The sequence below is a fragment of the Hermetia illucens genome, chromosome 4, assembly GCF_905115235.1.
Source record: "Hermetia illucens chromosome 4, iHerIll2.2.curated.20191125, whole genome shotgun sequence".
Taxonomy (NCBI): Eukaryota; Metazoa; Arthropoda; class Insecta; order Diptera; family Stratiomyidae; genus Hermetia; species Hermetia illucens.
This window is the reverse complement of record NC_051852.1, coordinates 84,416,379-84,440,648: the sequence shown is the minus strand read 5'-3', so window position 1 is coordinate 84,440,648 and position 24,270 is coordinate 84,416,379. Positions and strand designations below refer to the sequence as shown.

Here is a 24,270-nt window from a genome sequence, read left to right as displayed (position 1 = left end):
GCGTTTAAAGTTTCAGAAGATGTTTGCGACCAATCGGAATATAAAAAATTGTTAAGTTTAAATGAAGTTTTTAAAGACAAGTCTAGATAATAAAACAAAAAAGGAATCGAGCAAATCGAATAATACATGCCCAAATAATCTCAAAAAGTATCCGAGGAAACGTGGTGCCACAAATATAATTGATATGAAAAATGTGTTGTTTTATAGAGGTGTTCAAAATATTACTTTAGTAAATAATGTGATATCATATCACTTTTTTGAAAAAGGTGATATTTCAAAGCAATATCACAAACATCATCTTTCATTACCTTAACCATACATATCATGTTAAATTATTCCAAATCTCCCATCAGGCGCGTCCCTTTGTGTGGATTCGGGAATGTTCGGCGAATGTGACAGGCGCATGCACATGAACACATTCGGAGATATGCGTGGATGGGCATGCTTAAGCGGCTACTTGGGGGTGACAATTGGCAAGAAATTGCCAAAAAGCAAACAGTGCCCCCGCGGCACTTGCGAAAATGGTGCCGAACATTAGCGCAAAGAAACACTATCGGAGGTTGCTTCTAGTGGGAATGGTGCGTTCTATCCTGCTCTACTTGTCACCTGTGTGGGCAGAGGCGCTTGCAAACTCTCAGAGATGGAAGCAGGTGAACTCAGTTTACCGATTGATGACTTTGAGGGCTTGCAGTGCTTTTATAACCACATCAAATGAGACAGTATTCGTGATGGCAGGCATGATCCCTATCGACATTCTGGCGAAAGAAATGAGTGTGCTGTACCATGTATAGAAGGGCACACAGAGCGTAGAAAGGTGGCAAAGTCAGAGTCGCATGACTCTAGCAACGCAGATGGGACCAGTGTGCGAAGGGTCGGCGGACGCACGGGCTCATTCCCAATATTAATTAGGCTTGAGCGGAAACATGGGCAGGTCAGCTACCACATTACTCATTTTCTCACGGGGCGCGGTGGCTGTTACACGCAGTAACTGTACCGCTTTAGGTTGGATGATTCTCCAAATTGTCCTAGTTGCGGTCGCATACCGGAGCATCCAGAGCAGGTAATGTTTCACTGCCCAAGATTTGTAATGGAGAGGAGGAAGCTAAATCAAGTGTTGGACAGGAGCGTGAGCCTGGAGAGCTTAGCTGCTGAGGTCCATGCAGAACTGGCTTACGGTTTGCCCCGCAATCTTGCAAATACAGGAGGTGTTGCTGAAAGAATAAAGCCCAAAGGAGGAGAGGGACGAGTGTCCAAGCGTAAGCCTACCCCCCGAATTAATACCTAAATGGTGTTGTTGCGGGGCTGGGGCTGGTTTTTAGTGGGTGCAAATACCACTCGCGTCCGCTGTAGCTCCTGCGTTTGTGCGCACGTGTCTTTCCAAGATTTTCCATCTCCGTGTACGCACAAAAAAAATATCATCAACATTAAGTATTAACGTTCGGCAACTCATAGTACCAAATGTCACTTATTATTAGAATAATTTGGCATGCATGTATGAACCTTTCATGCAAGAGATAAAAAGGATATAAGGATATAAGATAATAGATAGTACAATATTTTCAAATACAAAGAACTGGAAATCATGATTATTGCGAACGATTATTTGGTGTAATTAAAGTTAGCCTATCACGAAATCACCTTTTCGCATTAAGGGAGTCATCCCGTGTGTCGGATCCGCGGAATCGAATTTGTTTGGCATCAATTGTATCTAGATATAGTGTAGAATATATGGGCAAAGTGATTTTTTGATATTCGGAGTCATTTGAAAATTATAGTTTTAAACACGTCATAAGTCACAGGCTAGATTTATGTCGATCGCCGTAATAAAGCTCGTATTTATCAGTCCGAATGACTTCGCTAAAAGGACAAGAATTGAAGACAAGGCCGTTCATGTGTTCCTTCAAGAAACCTAAGATTTAAGGACTAGGTATAGGAGATTAATGGTCAGTTACGGTTTTATGATTAAAAATCGCATTCTACTTTTTAAATGCGTTTTTCTCGAAACCGCATGTTGAAAATCGGCTGCCACCATAGCCCAAAATCTATCCAACAAAATTCTTTGAAGTTTTCACGACTTAATGAGAACATATTTCTACAGTCCGCAAACTAGGATAATTGCGATTCATTCAGTAGTTTTTTTTATTCATTGAAGAAGCCGTGAAAAAACACCAAAATTCACAAAAAAAAAAGTTTAACACGGCACCAAAAATTTAGTTTGTAAGATTTTGTAATAATTCTAGTTTGCGGACTGTAGTTAAGTCTGCACGATAAAGGGTTTTTTTATTTTTTCTTTAAGATGATCGCAGCGCCCTCTAGCGTGGCAGCAGAAAAACACCTTTTTTGGCGATGGGTGTATAAATTGCTTTGTATTTCAATAACGAACTATGCGATCAAGCTGGAAAAATTACTATACACGCTCAAAATATTAATAAATCTATCGTGAAAAATTCGTATTTGTATCTTTATCCAGTTCTTCACAACAAAAATTCTAAAAAAAGCCAAAAAACGGCCTTCAGACGGGATGACCCCCTTAAGCTATAATTTTTTTCATTGTCTCAGCAGATTGCGAATAAATCGAATAATTTTAAATATTTGCTTAGGAAAATATTTTTACAGACACTTTACTTTGCAATGAATAGTTCTGCAAATTTTGAAAACAACAATCACAAAATATTGATGGGACGGAAAATGTATTTGCTATAAAGTTTACTAAACTGTATTTTTTCTTGGAAATTTACAGAATTTTTTTTCCGATGCTAAATAACATGAAAGTGACGATGTTGTTGAAAACGTTCATTTTGAGGGGCGCTGTTGATATTCACTGATTTTTTCTTGAAATTACCCCTCATGATTATGATTAATGCCATCAACAATTACAACAAATTAGTTTCTTCCGCAAAGTATGGGACAGTCATGATTGTACCATAACTAGTGATATTTTCTAAATTTGAGAAAAGCAACCTTATCAAAGTAATCCATTAGGCGACCGCATCGACCTCCAGAATGGACATCAACTGGAGAGAAGTGTGAATTTCGCGATTTAAAGACCTAGTTTGGAATCGGGGATTCAAATGACTTATGATTCCGCCCGAACTAGATCTATGACCGAGATAAATGGTTTGTTTTGCTTTTTTTTAAAATCATTTTTATTTTTAAGAAATAGGTAACAATAATATATAGATTAGGAAAATGAACAAAAAACAATCTTTTAAATTAACAAATTATGTTATATAACAAGTCGGGAGCGGAAGCTTGACACTTCAGGTATAAAAGGTTTTGTGTTTTCTTATGTGAGGAGCATAATGCAGTTCTCCATTGGCTGATAGTATTGACTCGAGATATTTAAATCGCTCAGTTCTGCCAGCGGGGGTGACCTGCCCAGAACTAAGCGATTGAAATATCTCGGGTCAATGTTATCAGCCAATGGAGAACTGCGTAATGAAATTGCTTCAAGTGGCAACTAGTGTTCTTTGTGATCGACGTATCTCTATACTTCTGAGTGTTGGCCTACTATGATATAAAAGACAGAACCGCGTTTTGCGGTAATGGGGACTAAGATGTTCCATTGGACTAGTGGCGTGACACGTTTTGATCACATCCGAAATGAGGATATCTGCGATCGATTATTATTATTCTGTTAAGGGAAAGTCGCACCGCGTCCTTCAAGAACTATTGTGCCCCTTTTACTGGTTATAGTGTACCTGTTGATCATAGTATCTCAAGCAGGCCTGTAACCGTTAGGAACTTTAGTATGTTCCCCACTTCCAGAAGTTTCAGCTTTGCATCTGGTATTAAGTGTTCTCCCAGATGTATCGACCTACTTTGCACAAGTGCCGGACACTGTCCCAGGATGTGCATAGAGGTTTCGTCCTCCTCCTCACAGAACCTGCAGGCAGTGTCTGTAGATATCCCTAGCTTCTCTAGGTGATAGTTCAACCGACAATGACCAGTGAGAATTCCCACTATGATTCGGAGGTTCTTTTTGGTGAGGTTTAAGCAATCCTTTGTACGCATGAGTTCGTATCCCCCAATAAGCACCCTGGACTGCTCCATCCCTGGTAGGCTCGTCCAGTATAGTTCCCTCAACCGTTTCTCTTCGTTTCTTAGATTCATAGCCATGAAACCGTTTCCGATTCTACAGAAGGGTTCTGGTTCGTGTAAAGGCATCCCTGCTCCCTTCTTGGTTAGTTCGTCCGCTGCGTCTTGCCTTCCAACCCAGCATGGCCTGGAATCCAAAGTATCCAGACCTTGTTGGACGAGCCGAGTATATTCAGTCTCTCAAGGCATTCGCACACCAGTTTACAGTTCACCTGGTTGGACCTAAGTGCCTTGATCGCTGCTTGGCTATCGGTGAGAATAGCTATGTTCTGTCCCCTTTCCTTTGTTCCTTGCAGATTAAAGGAGGCACATTTGTCTATGGTGTATATTTCCGCCTGGAATATGCTAGTGTACCTATCAATTGGCTGGAAGTACATTTTCCTTGGACCAATGACACCGACACCCGCTCCCTCTGCTGTGAGGGATCCGTCAGTGTACCAAGTAATCAGTTGCTGGTTTAAGCCGTATGTCGCAACCACGCTCCAGTGCCTTGTTACTCCAACGTGTTTCAAACTTCTTATTGAAGTGAAACTTCGTTGTCATGTTATCCCTTGGTATCAGTAATTCGGGATACCGCCAGCTCCCCGCCTCACTCATACTACCGCCCATCCTGGATATTGCCCTCCTTGCCTGCATCTGTATGTGCAGATGGAGAGGGGTTAATCCCAGAAGGACCTCTAGGGATGCCGTTGAGCATGTCCTCATTGCCCCACTGATCAACACGCAAGCCAATCTTGTGTGCTCTTTCTGCACAGATTACCGCTCCATAGGTAATCATTGGCCTTACTAATGCAGTATATATCCAAAGTAGTATCTTCATCTTCATTTTTTCCTGCTATGGATCTACAAGTCATCAGAGCCCTCGTGGCTTTCAAACAAGTGTTTCCGACATGTGTCTTCCAGAGTAATTTTTGGTCTGGCGTAATTTTCAAATATTTGGGCTCGGTTTTTCGTTTCACCTGCATATCATGTAATCTTATGGCTCGCAGGTGATCAAGCTTTCGCCTCCTAGTGGATGGTACTACGGTGGTTTTGGCTGGGTTGATCCGTAGTCCCACATTCCTGCACCAGACACTAGTAACCCTTAGTCCAGTTTGGATTCTATCATATAGGGTATCGTATTAGCCCCTACATATTAAAACAATGTCGTCCGCGTAACCCTGGACTTGTATTCCAATATTATTACGCTATGACCGCGCCTATGACCTTCTCCACCGTTTTGAGTACGAACGATGTTAGGCAAATTGGTCTAAAAGATTTAGGGTGAAAAGGATCCTTTTTAGCCGCTTTCGGAATAAAGACCACTTTTGTCCGTCTCCATGCCCTTGGTATGTACCCCAGTGCTATGCTCTCCTTTACCACCCTCAGAAGAGACTCTAAGGTAATTCCTGAGCCTCTCTGGATAAGTGCTGGGAAAATGCCATCTACTCCGGGAGATTTCAGGGTTCAGTGGCAATGTTGTTGCTCAAGTGCGCTGCGTAGGACTCCCAATCCGTTCTCTTGGGATTCCTTATTATTCTTTCTATTTTGAAGTTACCCTCAATGTCGAATCTGATTATCCTGTGATCAGACATAGAGGGTTCATTCGACACTCTCCAATTCGTGACCATTCAGTTTATTAGAGAATTTCCTAGAGTTATGTCTAGTACCTCCTGTCTAGTCCCAAATTACCTGCATACTTCCTCTTTGCAGACCGCGAATCTGCCCCCGATACACCCAGGGCTCCTGAGCCAGCACTATTCTAATATTCCCTTTGGAATTTCCCCTTGCAATTACCGCAGATGCAGTTTTCGCATGGTGGAGGTTTATCTGGGCTATCTTAGTGCTGCCCATTGGCTCCATTATTGTTTGGAGCTCTTCTCCACTGTCGGAGAGTATCGCCCTCCTCCTCCGACATGGCGCTTTCCTGCGCATCACTGTCCACCCTGAGCCCTAGGAGTCCTAGGTCTAGGTCGTCTAGCTTCTGCTCTTCACTGGGCAGCAGGTCTACTTCCTTGGTTGATCCAGTCCTTCCCGCCTCTATGGCTTTCGAGACTTCTTCAGGGACCTCGGTATGTTTTTGACCCGGTGTCTCCTTCGAGGTGTCTTTTCTCGGCTTTTCCCTGTGCACATGCACGGGTATGTTGCCAAATCGGTAGTTGATATGTTGCGGAGTCCATCAGTATAAGTCCTGGTCGAAAGCGTATCCCGGTGAACAGAAGTTTCGAAGTTCATCCATTGCACATCTGCTTGACGACAAGGTCTTCAATGGTTTCCTGCTCCTCACGAGTGAGTATTTGTTCGGGAAACATTTTTGGCAGTATGGCCAGGCGAATGCCTTTGACCGCACTAGCATAGCTAATGGTGGGCTTCTTGATTCTTGCCTTCACATCTGACCTGCCCGGGTTTTCTCCCCCCTTGGGTTCAGGTTTGGATTTTTCGGGAGCATTCCCCTCATGCGGGCTGATCTCTGCTTCTCCCCGCTTTCTCGGCTCCAGTAGAGATGACTTAGGTCTGTCCTGAACCTTCTTAAGGTCCTCTTCTGGTTTCAGGGCTTCTTTCAGATAGCGCAGGTACCATTTAACATCTGCGCCACTGAGGCCTGTCTCCTTTCTGACGTCTGATATATTTATCTCAGACGTGCTTTTGCTGGTCCCTGCTTTTTGAGCAGTCGCGTTCGTTGGTTGTTGTTCACGCAGTATACCAATGTTGACCTTGGACCCACTGTTTGAGGTCCCAACTTCTCCCTTCTTGGGTGTAATCACCTGGCTCTCAGTATTTTGGAGATATGCCTCCGCCTGATTAACTAGTTTTTGTATGGTCCGGGGCCCCGCTTTGTTGGTTTTCGTTTTCTTTTCTTTGTTGTTTGCACTCATTTGATTGCCACGAGTATGGGGGTTAGGATAGCCGCCGTGCCATAGCTCAAATACAGTTAGTTACCCCCGACTGCGAACTATCCAGTGGGCACGGTTCGCATAACACCCTGGATTGGGGAGGTGTTTTTCGACTCCCCAGTCTAGATCCATAGCGTTTTGTTAATAGTAGCGTCACCTCGTACAGGGTGTGCCTATCACCACTCACTAACGGTCTTGGTAGACGAGAGGCTTGGCCGCTGAAAAGCTATGCACCGCCCCAGAGGGGAGACAGCTCATCTTCAGAGAGAGATAGGTTGACCTCAGGGAGCTATGTTCCGCGTCAGTCTATCCTGCAGTGCACTGCTTGACCCCTATCCTATAATAAAAACAATTCCAAATTTTCCGAGTTTTTTGCAACATTCAGCCTTCTGAACAACCATTTATACTGTATTTGTGGATTTTTGGTGGATACCTATGCAAAAAATTAAACTAGAAGGTCTGAATTCAGCCGGCTCGCGTACTATCAGTGAAGCACGCTGTTTCTATGAAAAAACAAGTCGGGAAAGCAGAATTTGGGCCCTCCTGGTATGAACGGTTTTGTGTATTATTCAAAAACGTTTGTCTCATTAGTACTTAGCACGTAATATATATGCATATATTAAATCAGAATATCCATTTTCGCGACGTGAACTACTGACTTTCAAAGTTTTAGAATTTGCACTGAATCGACAACTTTATTATGACTTCTTTTTTCTTTCTTCTAACGCAGATTCAAAGGCTTGGTTGCCTAAGTATTACTGGAGCAATGAGTACCACGCCGACTGCGGCACTTGAAGCTATCCTAAATCTAGCCCCCATTCACTTGGAGGTGAAACGGAAAGCAGCCAACGACGCATATAGGCTCGATACCATTGGGGCGTGGAAAGGCGGCCAACTAAAAGGTCATGCGTCTATTTGGAAATTCCTTGAAAAACATCCGGTAGCCTTGATGCCGACCGATCATATGGTTTCCAGATTCGTCTTTGAAAAGACATACACTGTCGTAATCACCGAAAGAGAAGAATGGTCGACAAGTGGCCATGAGTCTTTTCAGACTACAGACCTAATAATCTTCACCGACGGGTCAGTCATGGAGGATGGATCGGGCGCAGGGGTGTTCTCGGAGAATCCGATTATAGAACTGGCCCGACCCCTCGGAAAAATGACGACCATATTCCAGGCGGAGATATATGCTATTTCATTGGCAGCAAAAGAATGTCTGCGACAAAAATGGAGGGGTTGCACCAGGGGTCATCAGGTACTGCTGAAACTTGGTCGACTGAACGAAACATTCCTGATGTGGGTGCCGGGGCACTCTAACATCGCCGGTAATAAGGAGGCTGACAGACTGGCTCGTCGAGGGTCTGGATCCACAATGGTGGGGCCAGAATCAGCTCTTGGAATCCGACCATCTACTGTCAAGTCTACTTTGAAGGGTGAAATTGCAAGGATTCACGCAACCGAGTGGAGAAATTTGGACTCTTGCCGGCAAGCGAAAACCCTTGTGAAAGAGCCTGGGGCCTGTTGTCCCTTAAGAAGGGGGACATGAAAACCCTAGTAGGGCTTTTGGCGGCTGTGCACTTTTTATGCAGCTGCCCGGCATCCTCAGATTCCAGACGAAGACACCTTGGCAAGGTTTTCTTCAATGAAGAATCTGCACACTCTCTGCCTCTGGAGAATGTTCTCAGATTCGCTAAAGCCTGCGAACATCGTAGGCGGGAAGCCATTGAATAGGCATCTTGCGGGGATAGTACAAAGGGCCTAACAATGGCCTGAGTGCTCGGAGCTGCGGCTCCCCCAGTTAACTAAACTAACTAGCTTATTATGACTTTGTGAATCATAGTATGATTTCCACCAAACTGGTAGGATCATGTTTTATATTATAGTCTATATAACTGCAAAATGAACTTAAGGGGGGTTTGTAAACAATTATTAAAAATTATAGTAATATACTATTATTAACTTTATTTGAACAGATATCGGTATGTAAACTATTTCGGCCATTTTTGGATTTTTCGGTTTGGTGGGTTCTGAGCATGGGTCAGTGAAAGAAATGACCAATTTTTAGCCTCCGTCCTCCTTCCCTGTGCATCAAATGTCAGAACAGAGACCAGCTTTGGAAAGTAAGAATCGATACCCCACACCCCCATGTTTGGGACCACCGTGTATGCGTGGACGTTTACAATTTCGGTATAACTGTCCCTGAGAACAAAGACGGACAGACAGACAGTAAACCGATTTTAATAAGACTTTGCTTTACACAAAATCTTGAAAAGGGATTTTAGTCCATAAAGTTGGTAGATATTTCGCTTTATTCAAATTTCTTACAGGTATAATATTGTACATTGAGTAACGCCTTTTAATCTTCTTATGCGTGCAGTTTCGCGTTTAACAAATCAAATGGAAACGCCTTCATCCTTATCCTTAGTTTTATTTTTAAGTCTTGTAATAAGCAAAACCATTATACTACATAAATTCTTCCTCCTCAACTCCTATTCAATATTCTTTGAAAGTTTAAAAAAAGCAAAGTTTAGATACTAATTTCCTGAGTTAAACTGTATGTAATTCTCATCCTAAAATAACATGTTGTACCCATCAATTAACAAAGTTACATGCTGGGTGGATTGAATTAAAGAAAATTTGTTTACTTTACGTTGCTGGGCTTTTGCGTATGAAATGTTATGATTTGAGTCGTCGTTGGTTATTTGGTCTTGGTGCATCGTTTGAAATGGACAAGTACCCTCTTTTCCACTTACCACGCAGACTGCTAAGGTTTTTTAAATGTTGGCCGGATGATTCCTCGTGGCCTCTTCCGAAATTAATCTTTGTGAGCCTAACGTTAACCAATCATACGGTGGCAATGTTTTTTGAATTCAAGTACGTATTCGAGCATTTTGAAAATCCTTTGGAAGCTTTCGATGCATTGAATCCAACGCTTGAGAAATTCGTGACGTTTTTCAAACTATGCGTTGTACTCTACTTTCGGAAAGAATTTAAACACAATAATGAAATGATCACAAGCTATTTCGACAAAGGTAGGTGAAACGTTATTTATATTTAAAGAAATATAAATTATCTTATGCAAAATCTACAATTTTTGTTAACAGAATATCGTGGAGAGCATTACAAAATAGTGTATGAGGCTACGAGATCTGCATATAGATATTGCTTGTATACATTTCTTGGGGGGTCTTCTGTGAATTTCTGCTTTTTTTTGAGACCCATTGCTAATAATATAGTTCGGATGGTCCTGGGAGGAAATTCGACTAGAGAGCTACCATTCAAAGCGAGGTAGATACTATGGAAAAATAATTGAATAATGGAAAACAGAACGAGCGTTGATATTCACCCTGGCCATTTTCCTAGCTTACCACTTAATTTAGACCAAAATCCAACCTACCCAATTGTCTATGGATTATTTTCATATTCAGGACTTTTGACTTGTTTCGCATTTCCGGCCGTGGATGGTATTATAATGGCATATTGTAAGTACCTTGCTGCCCAATTCGATATTATTTCAAATCAACTAAGGACTCACTTTAATGCGGCCATCGGTAAGGTTTTATTAATAACGGTTGTAAGCAGAAAAGTTTCCATCAAACGCCATGCATTGATTTTTCTTTTAAGTGGATAGTGTCGACCCGTTTACTGCAAAAGAGATGGAAACGTTTTCTATGAAACTTCGACCCGTTGTGAGGCTTCATATTGAGCTTATAAACCGCATTGTGGAACTATCAAAAATAATGTGGCCTATAATATTAGCTCACTTCATTACTTCGGCTTTGTTAATCGGTTTGAGCTTGCTGGATTTCATAAAGGTAAGAAAATTTAAAAGGTAGTTAATTTGTGGTATACTATGTATATTTATTAACAGTTTATTGATAAAATTTATCTTTTAATAGCAAGAAGGATTCGCAACGATACTATACCTCATATATGCTGTTGTTGTGCTATTGCAGCTATTGGTATATTGCATCGCGGGTAATTGCGTTGCTAATGCAGTAAGTGGTTATCATTGTTCCTGAAATTGCAATTAAAGAAAATATGTATGTGTCTTTTATATGGATAGATGTGATATCAGTTAAAAACCATTTCAAAAGGAAATACCTAAGAAAGAATGAAATACAAATGTCAGCATATTCCCATTTTGCAATCGTAGCTTCAAGATTTAGATACTAAAATCCGATCCGAATATCACCCCCGCTGATTCAAAGTACAGGACGTAGTTACTCACCCAGGCCAAAATCGGGTTGAATATCATGCGTGAATTCTCAACGGAAATACACAAGACTTGATTCTTTTTCTTCTATGAAGCCCCAGTCCAATGACTGATTTTGGCCACCCAAAGTATTTGTCTCCCTCGAGCGATGGCTTTTCTAATTTCTGAAATCAAGCATCATATAAATTGTTGTTGACTAAGTCCTCTCATTTGGTTCGACACTTTTTAAGGTTTTGTTTGCAAAATAAAACCTCATTAAAGTCGGTTTAATGTCTGTCTGTCTGTCCGTCTTTTTTTTCAGGAGGTGGAAATCTTCAAAAGACACTGGTCTGTACACACCAGTGCGGAACCATCACACATTACATCACGGGGCGGAATCAGCTCATTCTAGCTTAGTCACATTTCTTCTATATGTGGTGCATGCGACTGCGCTTTTCTCCTCTGCTCTGCCTTTCCAAGTTTGGTTTGGATAGATGCGATCATGGAGTTGACCGCATCCCAATTTTCTTGATGTGCTACCATTTTTGGCACCAGATTTTCTGGTACCAGCACCTCTCCTAGAGTCTCCTCTAGATTCCTCCTTTCTTCCACAAATCTCGGACAGTGGAAGAATACATGCTCTGGGTCCTTTGGGACTCCATTACAATTTGGACAGTCGGGTGAGGTCTCCAATTTAAACCTGTGCAGGTATTGGCGATATCCTCCATGTCCCCTGAGAAACTGTGTGAGATTATAATTAATCTCACTGTGCCGTCTCTCCAACCACTCCTTGATAGCAGGAATGAGCCTGTGAGTCCACCGACCCTTTCCCGAGCGTTCCCAACGCTCTTGCCATCTATTTATGGATCTCTCCCTCTCAAGGTTCTTCGTCTGCAATAAGGAAGAGATTGGCTTCGCATTGTATATATTCGCCATCTCATCTGCCAAGATGTCAATTGGCATCATTCCAGAGATGACGAATGCTGCATCATCTGAGACAGTTCTGAAAGCAGAGCATACCCTCAGGGCTGGCCTCCTGTAGACTGTTCTCAGTTTGTTAGTGTTAACTGAGATCCGCAAAGCCTCCTTCCAAACTGGGGTCGCATAGAGCATGATTGAGGTCACCACCCTGGCTATAAGCAACCTAGAGGTATGCCGTGCCCCTCCCAAGTTCGGCATCATCCTCGGCAGGGCCATACTAGCAGTGGATGATTTATCGCAAATATACTGTACGTGTTGCTTATAGCTGAGCTTCCTGTCTATTACCACCCCCAAGTATTTGAAGGTCGGCTTGGAAGTGATGATATGATTCCCGATTCTAATACAGACGTAATTTTTCTTCCGGCGCTTCGTGATGAGGACCGCTTCCATTTTTTCCTCCGCCAGTGTCAGACCAGAGCTCTCTAGCCAACTTTTAACAGCACTGATTGCCTCGCTTGAGTATAAATCAGCATGTTCGAGATGCTTTGCGACAACAACCAGCGCTATGTCGTCAGCGTAACCCACCACTGTGGTTTCCTCTGGAAGGGGAAGATTAAGTACATCGTTGTACATGATGTTTCACAGTAGTGGGCCCAATACGAAGCCTTGCGGGACACCCGCGGAAACAACGTACTCCTGGGGTCCATCATCAGTGTCATACCAGAGCATCCTTTCAGTTAAATAACTATCGACGATAGCAGCGAGATAGGCGGGAATACCAACCTTCGCTAGGGATTTGTGTATTAGATTCCAATTGGCGGAATTGAAAGCATTTTTCACATCCAGGGTTACTACCACGCAAGATTTGCTGGTACTACCCTTTCCGTGAATTGCATCTTCGGCGAAGCCAGCAACCAATTTGATGGCATCAATGGTTGATCATATTGCCGATCTGAAAAGCCACCTTGGCTCTCAACAACCGGGAGTAATCTATTATAGATTACCCATTCTAACATTTTCCTCACCGTGTCCAAAAGACATATGGGTCGGTATGAGGATGGTTCACCGGGAGGTTTACCAGGCAGGAAGTACCAACTTCTGCCGCTTCCATGCGGTTGGAAATATTCCCTCGGACATGCACGCTTCGAACAACTCAGCGAACATGTTTGGCCTGGATTTCACGCCAAGCCTTATTCGGCACTCCGTCCAGGCCCGGTGCTTTATTGTCTCCTATTCTTCCGCAGATCTCCAGCAGCTCGTCTCTGGTGACTGGCGGGATTGCCGTCACATTCAGAGGTGGTTGGAATATGTTGGTGCTCTCCTCTTGCTAGGGGAACAACCCCTGGATGATTTTCAGCAGGAGGGTGGGACACGTGATTTTCGGAGACGAACGGCCTCTGAATCGTCCCATCACGATTCTGTAGGCACCCCTTCACGGGTTTACGTCCGCTTCTGAGCAGAGCTCGTTAAAGGATTTCCTCTTGCTTCGCTGGATGGCGAGCTTGAGGGTTTTGCGGGTTGCCTTATAGGTGCATTCTTTTTGCCCCTGATCGACTCTACCTACCGCCCTCTGAGCCGCTCTTCTGGCTCGGTGGTAGGCTAATCGAAGGGCGGTCAGTTCATCATTCCACCAGTAGATTGGTCTTCTACTGGGGAATGCGCACCTCCTAGGCATGGGCGCGTCACATGCTTTGACGATGCGTTGAGCCAGATGGACGACTCTTTACGTAGAAGCGCCTGATTTATCAGGTTGATCTAACCACACCTCTTTGAAGGAGGAGACCAGCCTGAGAACTTTTTCGATTTCGGGCATGATAGCTCTTTTCCCTGTGGCTCGACACATGTCTCAAAGAAGATTGTCTGGTGATCGCTGTGGGTAAAGCGTTCGCTGACGCCCCAGGACATACCACGCGCCAGCGCAGGGCTGACAAAGGTTAGGTCTACAACCGAGCGTGAAAGGTGTACAGTACCTTCGTTAGCCAAAACATCTGCGCAAAAGCTTATAATGAACTGCGCCTCCTAGCATTTGATTCTCTGCTACCCCACTCTAGGGTCCAAGCATTGAAATCACCAGCCTTTGGACTTTGTCCTGTTGCGTCGAGAAGAAGTTTATCAAGCATTTGCTCGAATTCAGACAGTGTGAAACTTGGTGGGGCGTAGCAGCTGTATACATACCACTTATTTCCGCCCACACAAAACCACTGGCTGCCTGACTTGCAGTACATTGTATGGCCTGTCGTCCGCAACCCCATATCGCCGCTCCACCAGTCGAATCTGTGACCCATATGCCACCGTGACGGTTTCTATACGGTTGACTTATGATGGCGATTTCCATCTCAGATTCGAACGTGGTCTGCTCAAGGAAATCCAGAGCGACCCGGATCGATCAATGCAGTGAGTTTATTCTTTTAAACGGCAGACAACCTATGCTTTCGCGAAGTGCCCAAACATGAAGCATTTAAAGTACCTCTTCAGTGAAGCTTGCTTTCTGAAACGGCAAACAACCCATCCAATCCGAACCCTTCCGGCAGCTAACAACATCTGTGCTGCCTCCGCTGGTACTCGTACTGTGGCCGTTTGAGTGCCACCATAGGCTTTTCGTAAGCCCACAACGGACTCCTCTGTAAGTTCTTTCAATTTGAATTGCTCCTTCAGAGCAGTACAAATTTCTCCTTTCGATGTCATTTTATCGCGATCCTTACATTTTATATAGATCTATGCTTTTGGGCACGGACTGCGGCATTCTCCCCAAGTGAGTTTTCGGCTTGAGTGCGAAAAGCATCAGTCTTGCCCACGCTGGATCTTTTCAGTTCGAACATGCGATCCCCTTTTTGGATTCTTCGGATTCTCTTCACATTTTTGCTCAGATCTTTTAGGTCGGGATCAACTTTGACCTTTTTGAGTATCTCTGCGTAGGAGAGATTGCCCAAAGTATTTGTCTCCCTCGAGCGATGCCTCTTCTAATGTCTGAAACCAAGCATCATATAAATTGTTGTTGACTAAGTCCTCTCATTTGGTTCCACACTTTTTAAGGTTTTGTTTGCAAAACAAAACCTTATTAAAATCGGTTCAATGTCTGTCTGTCTGTCTGTCCGTCTGTCTGTCTGTCAGTCACAGGCACTTTTCTCAAAAACGGCTATACCGATTAGTTAATAATAGTATATTACCATATTTTTGGGAAAATTGAGTAAAACCCCCTTTAAGTTTTTAGTAGTATAGTAGCTCAAAGTTGTCTTTACCGTGTAAATTTACAACCCGAAGTACTAAATCTGACATGCTAAATGGATATTCTTAATGGGCTACGTACAAATATACTCACAGAAGAAGCAAACAAAACCTTTCATACCTGAAGCTACTATGAACTTTGTTGTACATTTCGCGTTTTGTCTAAGTGACATCTTTCTTCTGATTTGCATCATGATTTTGATTTTCCCTCCGTTGCTCCTTTCGCTACTTCGTCAGGCTTCAAGGGTCTTTTTTGCGTTCTTCTTCGACCATGTTAGAATATATTTATACCATCTGCATAGGCTACTAACTGGGATGATTTGTACAAAATCGTAGCATTTAGATCCACTGTCATCTTTTGGATTATGTTATCCCGGGGCGATGTTAAAAAATGTTGGGGCCAGTCTATCGCACCGCTGCAACAACGGGACAGATAAGAGCAATAACAGCTCAGCCCCCTTCCCATAATGCTCCTCTCATCGCGCATTGCTTTGCCGTCTGAGTTGTTATTGAGATTATCCTATATCTTAGTGCACATCCTTTTTAGTTGTAGAAAAACGTAATAAGGAAGCTGTTATGCTTTTCTCATGTGACATCTATTTATTACTCCCAATTTCAGCTTTACATCAAGAAGAAATATGTAATATCAGTAATAATCATGTATTATCATGTAGTTTAATGTGGAAAACGACCAGAACCAATTCCATCAATTCAATATCGGTAAAAGCTGTCTATCGCCATTCTTCGATTTGAGGCAAGGTGTCTGTCACATCTACTTTTTCTACCATAGGTCAGGGCGAGTGTAGTCGATCTTACTAGTTTTTAAGGAGTTTTGTCGGAATGGTGAATTTTCTCATGGCCATGTACCGTGCATAGTGCAACTGAAGGCCATATTCCAACAGTTTTCCCATCGACTGATGAAAAGAGAAAATCTAATCCGCCGGTGATTTACCTGGAATGAAGCCTCTTTATTATGAGCCGATGGTGTTCTGAGCATATGAGGTTTCTGTTCTAGCAAGATAGCGAAGAACATCTTATAGAAATGCTCAGCGACGTGATGAATTGCACGGAATGTTTCCTCCAATAGTGGTGTTAGCATTTTCCCGTCGTCTTTAGTTGGCGAGATTTCCAACTTGCCAATATTCTCGTTGTTGATCAGTTCATTTAAATCGATTCAATATAATCATATGATCTGGAATCAGATTATTCTGTTTGGCTTGGTAGGATGAGCATCGAGTTGTCAATGACTTCACCCTGTTGACTTGTTCGTAAAACGTTCTTACGTTCGTATGGTTACTCCTTGTACTTTTCGGGTTCACAGACCTGTTCGTTCTCTCAGGCTTTCTTTTTCTGTCCGTAAAGACGCTTTTCCGTTCGACGCAGTACGTGGCATCCGTTTGTGCTAGCGGTCTCTAATATTGCAGAGTTGCCCGGTATGCCGCATTTTCCCGTTTTTGATTTGCAATCATAATCCAAAAGCATTCGTTCGGACTTCTTGTGCGATTACTTCCAAACATATTTTCAGCCGTACCAATCATAACATTCTTCAGGTGGTTGTGAAGCTCATTCGTCGATGCCTTATCTCCCGAATATCTGATAGGTGTGGTTATTGCGGCATCCATTTTTCGCCCTTGTGGGTGCTACAGAGAACTTTGTTATGGATGGTTTCAGCGTTTATCCCCACTTGATTTTCAGACGGTATTCGAAGTGGTGTTGTTGTTTTTCGAGCCGATACCATGCCACCGAGATAGTGATCTGAGTCTATATTGGTGCCCTATATGTTTTGACATTTGTCAAGCTGAGTGGTCGCGGCTTTCGGTTAACTCGTGGTCAGTTTGGTTGAAAGTTTGTTGTCTTGAGAGTCTAATAATGGTTATATTTGGAAATTTGCCTCACAATCGAAGAGTGCATACCCGCTTCCTTATGTTTTCGAAGGTAATAATAGCAGAAAAGCGGCATTGCGGCGGCATTATCCCTATATTAAGATAGGGTATAGGCTAGGTACTCAACAGCTTATCATCTGTGCAGGTTGTGCACGTTCGATGACAAAAAACACAAATCGTTTGCTCTTTTCCAGGACTGTCGTTGGGTCCAAGGCTCCTTCTGCGTAGCGGGTCTTTTTCCTTGTACAGAGAAAGGATTTGGTAGCAGAGTTGTTGGTGTTTGTTCAACAGGCGTTTCCAAGGCTTTGTTGTCCATAGTGGGTACTAGTCCACACTGAGATTGGTCTCTCAATCTGGCGGATGTTTGGCCATTGTAGAAGACTTAATTCTCCACCCTAACACTTTTTCTTAAGATTAGTCGAACAAGTGACGTTTTGATAAATGGGAGTAGAGCTTTGAATGAGGTATTTAACGGTCTTTTCGAATGTGCTTGCTATCTTCAGATACAATGGGTTGAATTGTTTTAAGGTGCCTCCTAGTTTAACGTTTTGTGTAAAACAAAACAAAACCTTATTGTGTAAAACAAAACCTTATTAAAATCGGTTTACTGTCTATCTGTTTTTCACACGCATTGTTCTCGGAGACGGTTATAGCGATGGAAAACAAATTTGATGGGAAGGTGGGAACTGTGAACTCTTATAGATACAGTGAGCTACGTCCCCACACATGCAAAGGGGACTATACATTTCTTTCACCAAATATAGTCATGTGGGATATCAAATGTCTTGGTTAGTACTTTCCAAAGCCGGTCTTAGTTTTGACATTTGTTGGAAAGGGGTGGAGTGCGGGGATTCGAAAGAGATAATTTCTTTAAGGGACCTACTCTCAGAAACTACCCAACCGGAAGATCTGGAAAAATAAGCAAGAGGCTGCCACTATATGGTACCTAGGCTCCAAAATACCCTTCATACCGATTTCTGTTCAAATAATGTTAATAATCGCATGTAACTATAATTTTTAGTAATTTGTGACAAAACCCAGTTAAGTTCATTCTAACAACAACGTAGGCTATAACATGTTCCTGCCAACTTTGGTCGAAATCACACTACTACTAACAAAGTTATAACAGGTCAAACTTGTCACTTCTTTGCAAATTCAACACTTTGAAAATCAATATCACCCGAAAATGGATATTCTCACATAACTTATGCATATATTACGTGCTATGTACTAATGGGACAAATGCACACTCAAATGGCTTTATAAAAAGATTACACAAAACCTTTCATACCTGACATGTCCAGTTTCCCGCTTGTTGGGTAGGTATTGTAGATTGCTTAGTTTGAGGAAAAATTATTTGTATATATATGTATTAAAGGGAGCTTTCTTCCATTTCGAGTGTCTATTTATTGTCTAGAACAATAGTAGTTCGGGTTTCAAGCAAGTCAACAGCTTCTTTTAATCTTATTTAAGTCTGATAATTGATGAAAGTCTGATAATTGATGAAAGTCTTCTGTAATTTCATGGCGATTCTGACTAAGAAATAATTTCTTCCGGTATTGAATGAGCCAATTTCTGCCTCTCACAAATTACTAGCAGCAGTTCGGAATATGATATATCTGATTGTGTACCTGACTGCGTCTTTGAATGTAGTAAAACCTAACTGTCTAACAAAAAGGAAGTAAAAAATCTCAAGAGAGATTAGAATATTAACTTATAAAACTATTCACTTTAGTGTGGTTCTGACATTGAAAGTCTTAGATGGCAATAAACTTGGACAAAAGAGAGAACTTTGACCAATTATAACTTTCTTCCATCAAGTTTGTAGCCTATACTATCGCATAGCTTGATGGTTCTAGGATAGGAAAAATAGTAATATACTCTTAAACAGACGTCGTGTCGGTATGGACAGCATTTTGAGGCCTAGACTTTATGTGCAGGTATCATCATCATTCTTTTCAAATTTTTGGGTTGGGGTTCTTGCGGACCCACATGACTATATGTGGAGAAAAATGTTTACACCCTCATTATCCTAAATGTTGGTTCATATTCAATATAAATAATAAAATATAAACACCTTCATTTTGAGAAAAACGAGTTTGAAAAAAATTATCTGGAAAGCCAGCCTTAGGATATGAAGACATTTCTCGTTTTCAATTGTTAACAAAATATAGTTACAACAAATCCAAATGCACCCGTAGAAAGGACTGACGATCTATGTATGTTAAAAAAAAAAGTCGATTTTGAAGACCTCCTAATGTGGTTTAAGATTTCAGCAGAAGCCACTGCACACCACTTCATTCTAAGTGCAGTTCGATCATTTCCTGCGGATTTTGATCGATAGTCTGGCTGTTGATACATTCTTTTAAATAAAAATATGCTTATCGTTGATCAGTAAAAATTTATACCACACTCCCCTTACTATAATTCCCACTATCGCTTTGGTAAATGTTAGGCATGCAGGCTGTATCTGATCCTGCATTGTGAGATGACATTTGTTTAGCAGTTCTTCTGAAAGAGGTTTTGAGATTACTCATTTCAGCGGCTTGCTCGCTCAACGACCACCTGGGACCACTCAACGCACGTACGTTTTTACCGTTTGTTCAGAACGAGATCTTTTTAAAGTTTTGTATAAAACAAAACCTTACCAAAAGTGGTTTACTACCTGTCTGTGCATTTGCCTGCCTGTCACACGCACTTTTCTCAGAAATGGTTGTACATACTAATATGAATAGTATATGGTCATGTGGCATATCAAATGAGGGCTGAGGTGAGGCAGCGTTTGCTGAGTTATCTCTCACCTGGACGAAACCGCTAGTCATCTTCCCTTTTTTTTTAAATATATGTATATTCATTACTCAGATATTTTAATATAAGAAATACACAAGTCCTTTCATACCTAAATCGCCCAGCTTTTGGCTTCCCGACTTGTTTCAGTTGACGATGGGATCACCGTATATGATAGCATTTGAAGAAAATGGAGAAGATGTGGAACATGAAAATTATTATTTTTTCAATAACTTTTTGAAAATTGAATAAAAGCTCCTTTATTTCTTACTGAATATTTAACAAAATTGTTTGAAATGTACATGTGTACAGTGAGAAAGCTGCAATTGGTTGCCGACCGCTGCGTCGCGACTCGAAGGACCGTTCCGCATTTTGCATTCTCGAATTCACTTGATCCTTTGACTTTCCCTTCCGACACTTTGCACTCTCGAATTGTCGTGTTCTCTTCGAATTTGCCTTCTGATATTTGCAGGTAGTTTATTCTTACAGAAAACATAGATTCTTAATATGTTGCGTTTTTTGCAATTTTGCTTCATGAAAAATAATCTAATCATTCCCAGGTAACGTATTTCGTGCATTGCGTTATGATGATTTCCCTCTATAATCGAGGAACTTATTCAATTGTGCTGTGCTTTGTATGGAAGTCCAAATGATGATACAATGGTTATTCAGGAGATTAGTCGGAAAGATGAGAGATATGTGACCTTTCCTATTTTTTGGGGGAGTCACGATTGAACTATTTTTACAGTCCCATAGAATACCCGAAGTGAAAGAAACTGTTCAACATTTTACCAGTAACCAGATCAAATCCTGGAGCCTTTCGGATATTCAAGTTGATTATTATTAAGGTTTTGTTGAAAACAATTAACCGCTCAATTACATTTTGGGTAGTCCCATCGCTGTTGCCATCTAGTTACAGGTCTCTCCCTTTAGATTTTTTGCTTCCGATAAAGGAGAGATGATTTTCTATATGTTCGCCATTCGGCAGAACACACCTTTAGGGCTGTTCTTCTGTAGACTGCACTCAGTTTATATGTGTTAGATGAAACTGAACCTAAACTGGAACTGGATCCAGAAAGATGGAACTCATTACCCTAGCCATGAGCAGCCTTCAAGTATGCCGAGAATCTAATATATTCGGCGTTGTACTTACCACAGCCATACTGGTGGTGAATGTTTTTTCCGCATGTATACCTAGAGTATACATGCTTTAAATTGAGCTTTGCAACTATCATTACTCTGGATTAGGGCTGTTCCCGTGTTTTCCTACGTAAGTGCCAGCCCAACCCTAGCATATACAAATTCAGCATCTTGGGGATGCTCTGCAACCACAGCCAGTTCAATGTCGTCGTAAAAGCCCATTCAGGGGCCCACGCATTAAAGTCACCGGCAATTACTTTCGAATTTCGTCCCCTTGCGTCGTGAGGAGCGTTGTCCAAAATGTTTTCAAACTCGGACACTATAACACTGGGTGGAGCACACATCGCTTTCCCACACAAAACCGCTGATCGACTGATTCATGGTGCATTGTCCATGTCGCCGCTGCAGCAGTCGAGTCTGCTCTCTCTGAGGGTAGACAATTTATCCGATTTGAGCATTTTTAAAGCCAATAGCTTCTGTGCTTCTACTGCGTTGTGGCCGTTTAAGTGCCACCATAAGCTTTTCTCACGCTCACAATGGGTTCTTCACCCAGTTTCTTAAAAAAAATTAAATTGCTATATGAACGCAGCGCAAATTTGTTCTTTGGATGACACTTTGTCGCGATCCTTGCACTATGTGTCGATCTCACATTTTTGGGCCCGTACTTTGGCATTCTCCTCAAATGAGTTCTTAACTTGGTCAGGAAAGCCGCCAAACCCTTTCTGGGTTCTTCTGATATTGTTGACATTTCTGCCGAGATTACTTAGGTTTTTTTAGGTTCTCACCATGTTTTTTATGGCTTGGTGCACGTTGCGCTTGTGTTTGATAAACTCGGACAACTTAACGATTTTTGTTCTAAGCTGCATGTCCGTGTCCGTCTATACGAGCGTTGGTCGGATTACTCCTTTTAAGCACTCCTTTATCGTTAGCATTTTTTGGTTGGCATCGTTGGCACTGGTGGAGGTCGGAAAATTGGAGAGCCTCGTCTGAATGGGTTAATTCTTTGATCTTGGAGTATCTTCTGCCGTCGTCCTTCTTGGGCTTCTTGGCTTGTTCGGCCAGCGATTTCCTTTCAGCCCCATCATTTTTCGCCTTTGCAATTCGTGTTCTATGTCAAGTTAATCTTAGAAGTATGAAATTTGGTATCAGAATGAATGGTATCGTAATATATTACACATTTTTTAAGGTTTTGTGTGAAACAAAATCATCTGTCCGTTTATCAGTCTTTCTGTCTCTCACACTCATTTTAAATGGAGACGGTTGTAGCGGTTGACACCTAATTTGGTAGAAAGATGGAAACTGTGAACGCTTACGCATACAGTAAGTTACGTAGTTCTATGCCGAATTTAAGGGGGGGGGGCATACATGCCAAAGCGGGTATACATTTTTTTCATCAAATATAGTCATATAGGGTATCAAATGAAAGGCCTCGGGTAGTGCTTTCCGAGCCGGTCTTAGTTTTGAGTTTTTTTGTAAGGATGGAGAGTGCGGGGGTTGAAAGTGACCATTTCTTTAGTGGACCCACGGTCAGAAACTAACCAACTGAAAAATCTAAAAAAAAACAATAAGCTTTTGCCTAGGATCCGAAATACACTACATACCAATATCTGTTCAAATAAAGTTAATAATGGTATTATGTTATAATTTTTAGTAATTGGGTGGAAACCCTCTATGTTCAGCCTAGAACCACGAAATGTAGGCTATAATATATAGTATGATCGTACCATGTTTGGTGGAAATCACACTATTATAAACAAAGTTATAATAGGTCAAAGTTGTCGTTTCTTTGCAAATTCAAGACTTTGGATGTCAATATCACTTGAAAGTGGATATTTTCACATAATATTTGCATATATTACGTGTAACATACTAATGGGACAAACGCACATTCAAATGTCTTTATAAAAGGATTAAGAAAAACCATTCGTACCTCAAGCGTCCAGTTCCGGTTTCCCGACTCGTTGAAAGTTTGAAGGAAACTATTATTAACAAAGTTCTTGAAGGTGAACATTTTATAATTCGCCTGAATTTATTGCACTCTTAGGCGTGTATAATGCGATAATTATACTCGTATAAAATGAACAAGCTTTGAAATATATGAAGGATATTTTCAATTTAAAAAAACTAAAGGTTTGTACGATTAGAAAACCATGCATAGAAGGTTCCTCACATAAGATAAACAAAAAATTTTATACCTGAAGCGTCATACAACATATGAACTTGTTTGCACTTGTTAATAATGTTGAACTCCTAGTGTAAAACGTATGAAGTTGGCTATTAACAATACAGTACTTTCCAGATCAAGTTATTTACGTAAATGGTTCTTTAGAAAATAGTGCTCAATTGAAATTGTAACTATGGACATGCGGAACTGTCATGAACTCAAGTTCAAGGAAACACAAAATCTTTCATAACTGAGGCGTCCAGCTTCCGGTATCCTAACTTGTTTTTATCCTTTTATGTTCTTTCTTCCCTTCCAAAGTGAATTTATTTCAAACCCAATGAGGGAGATTATGTGAAGATTCTACGTGGATAATGGTTTCAATCGGCACTGCAATATGTTGAATTATTCCTTTACTGTTTGCAGCTTCTTGTCTAAAATTTATTTTCATGCAATTTTTAGACGCAAGGAATACATGAATCTGTATATTTTACACACTGGTATCGTTTTAATCCCAAGATTCGTAGGGATCTTTTGATGATGATGATAATATCGACAAAAGGGTCAAATCTACGTATACCGTTTTTTACGCCTTCGTTACCAGCATATAGAGCAGTAAGTAAACCTTCGTATCTATATTTGTTATTTTTTAAGCATTTCCATTCGAATTTCAGATTTTGAGCGCATCTCTGTCGTATCTGACCATCCTGCAGTCGTTCTTTTGAGAATACAGATTTGCATTTCATGCCTGTCTGCTCGTATATGTTGCACATGCAATACAAATTTGCACTTGTTGCTTGTCATTTATTTCCCACTAATATTATATTCAAAGCTATATCGATATAATAATATGAATAAATATGCTATTTCCAGTTAAAAGCAGCGAAAATTTTAAAGTATTGTGTTACAATTTTTGATTTTGATTTTACCAGGCTGATTGATTGAAGAGTTTTAATATTTATTCATCTTTCCAAATTAACTTGC

General features: G+C 41.4%; 1 protein-coding gene across 1 annotated transcript; it reads left to right on the top strand.

Moving 5' to 3' along the window:
* Positions 1 to 9,682: 9,682 nt before the first annotated feature.
* Positions 9,683 to 24,153, top strand: LOC119656122 (odorant receptor 22c-like). The gene is made up of 7 exons (XM_038062449.1): positions 9,683 to 10,006; positions 10,079 to 10,262; positions 10,338 to 10,525; positions 10,599 to 10,789; positions 10,874 to 10,972; positions 23,749 to 23,901; positions 23,961 to 24,153. Exons 1-7 carry the CDS (start codon positions 9,700 to 9,702, stop codon positions 24,009 to 24,011), a joined length of 1,173 nt encoding a protein of 390 aa, XP_037918377.1. The 5' UTR covers positions 9,683 to 9,699; the 3' UTR covers positions 24,012 to 24,153.
* The last annotated feature ends 117 nt before the right edge of the window (positions 24,154 to 24,270 follow it).

Excerpts from the sequence above, each read along its gene's own strand:
- LOC119656122 (XM_038062449.1), top strand. The coding sequence starts at position 9,700 with ATGGACAAGTACCCTCTTTTCCACTTACCACGCAGACTGCTAAGGTTT. Across the intron at positions 10,263-10,337 it reads GAGCTACCATTCAAAGCGAG|CTTACCACTTAATTTAGACC; the intron begins GTAGATACTATG and ends CCATTTTCCTAG. Across the intron at positions 10,526-10,598 it reads TCACTTTAATGCGGCCATCG|TGGATAGTGTCGACCCGTTT; the intron begins GTAAGGTTTTAT and ends TTTTCTTTTAAG.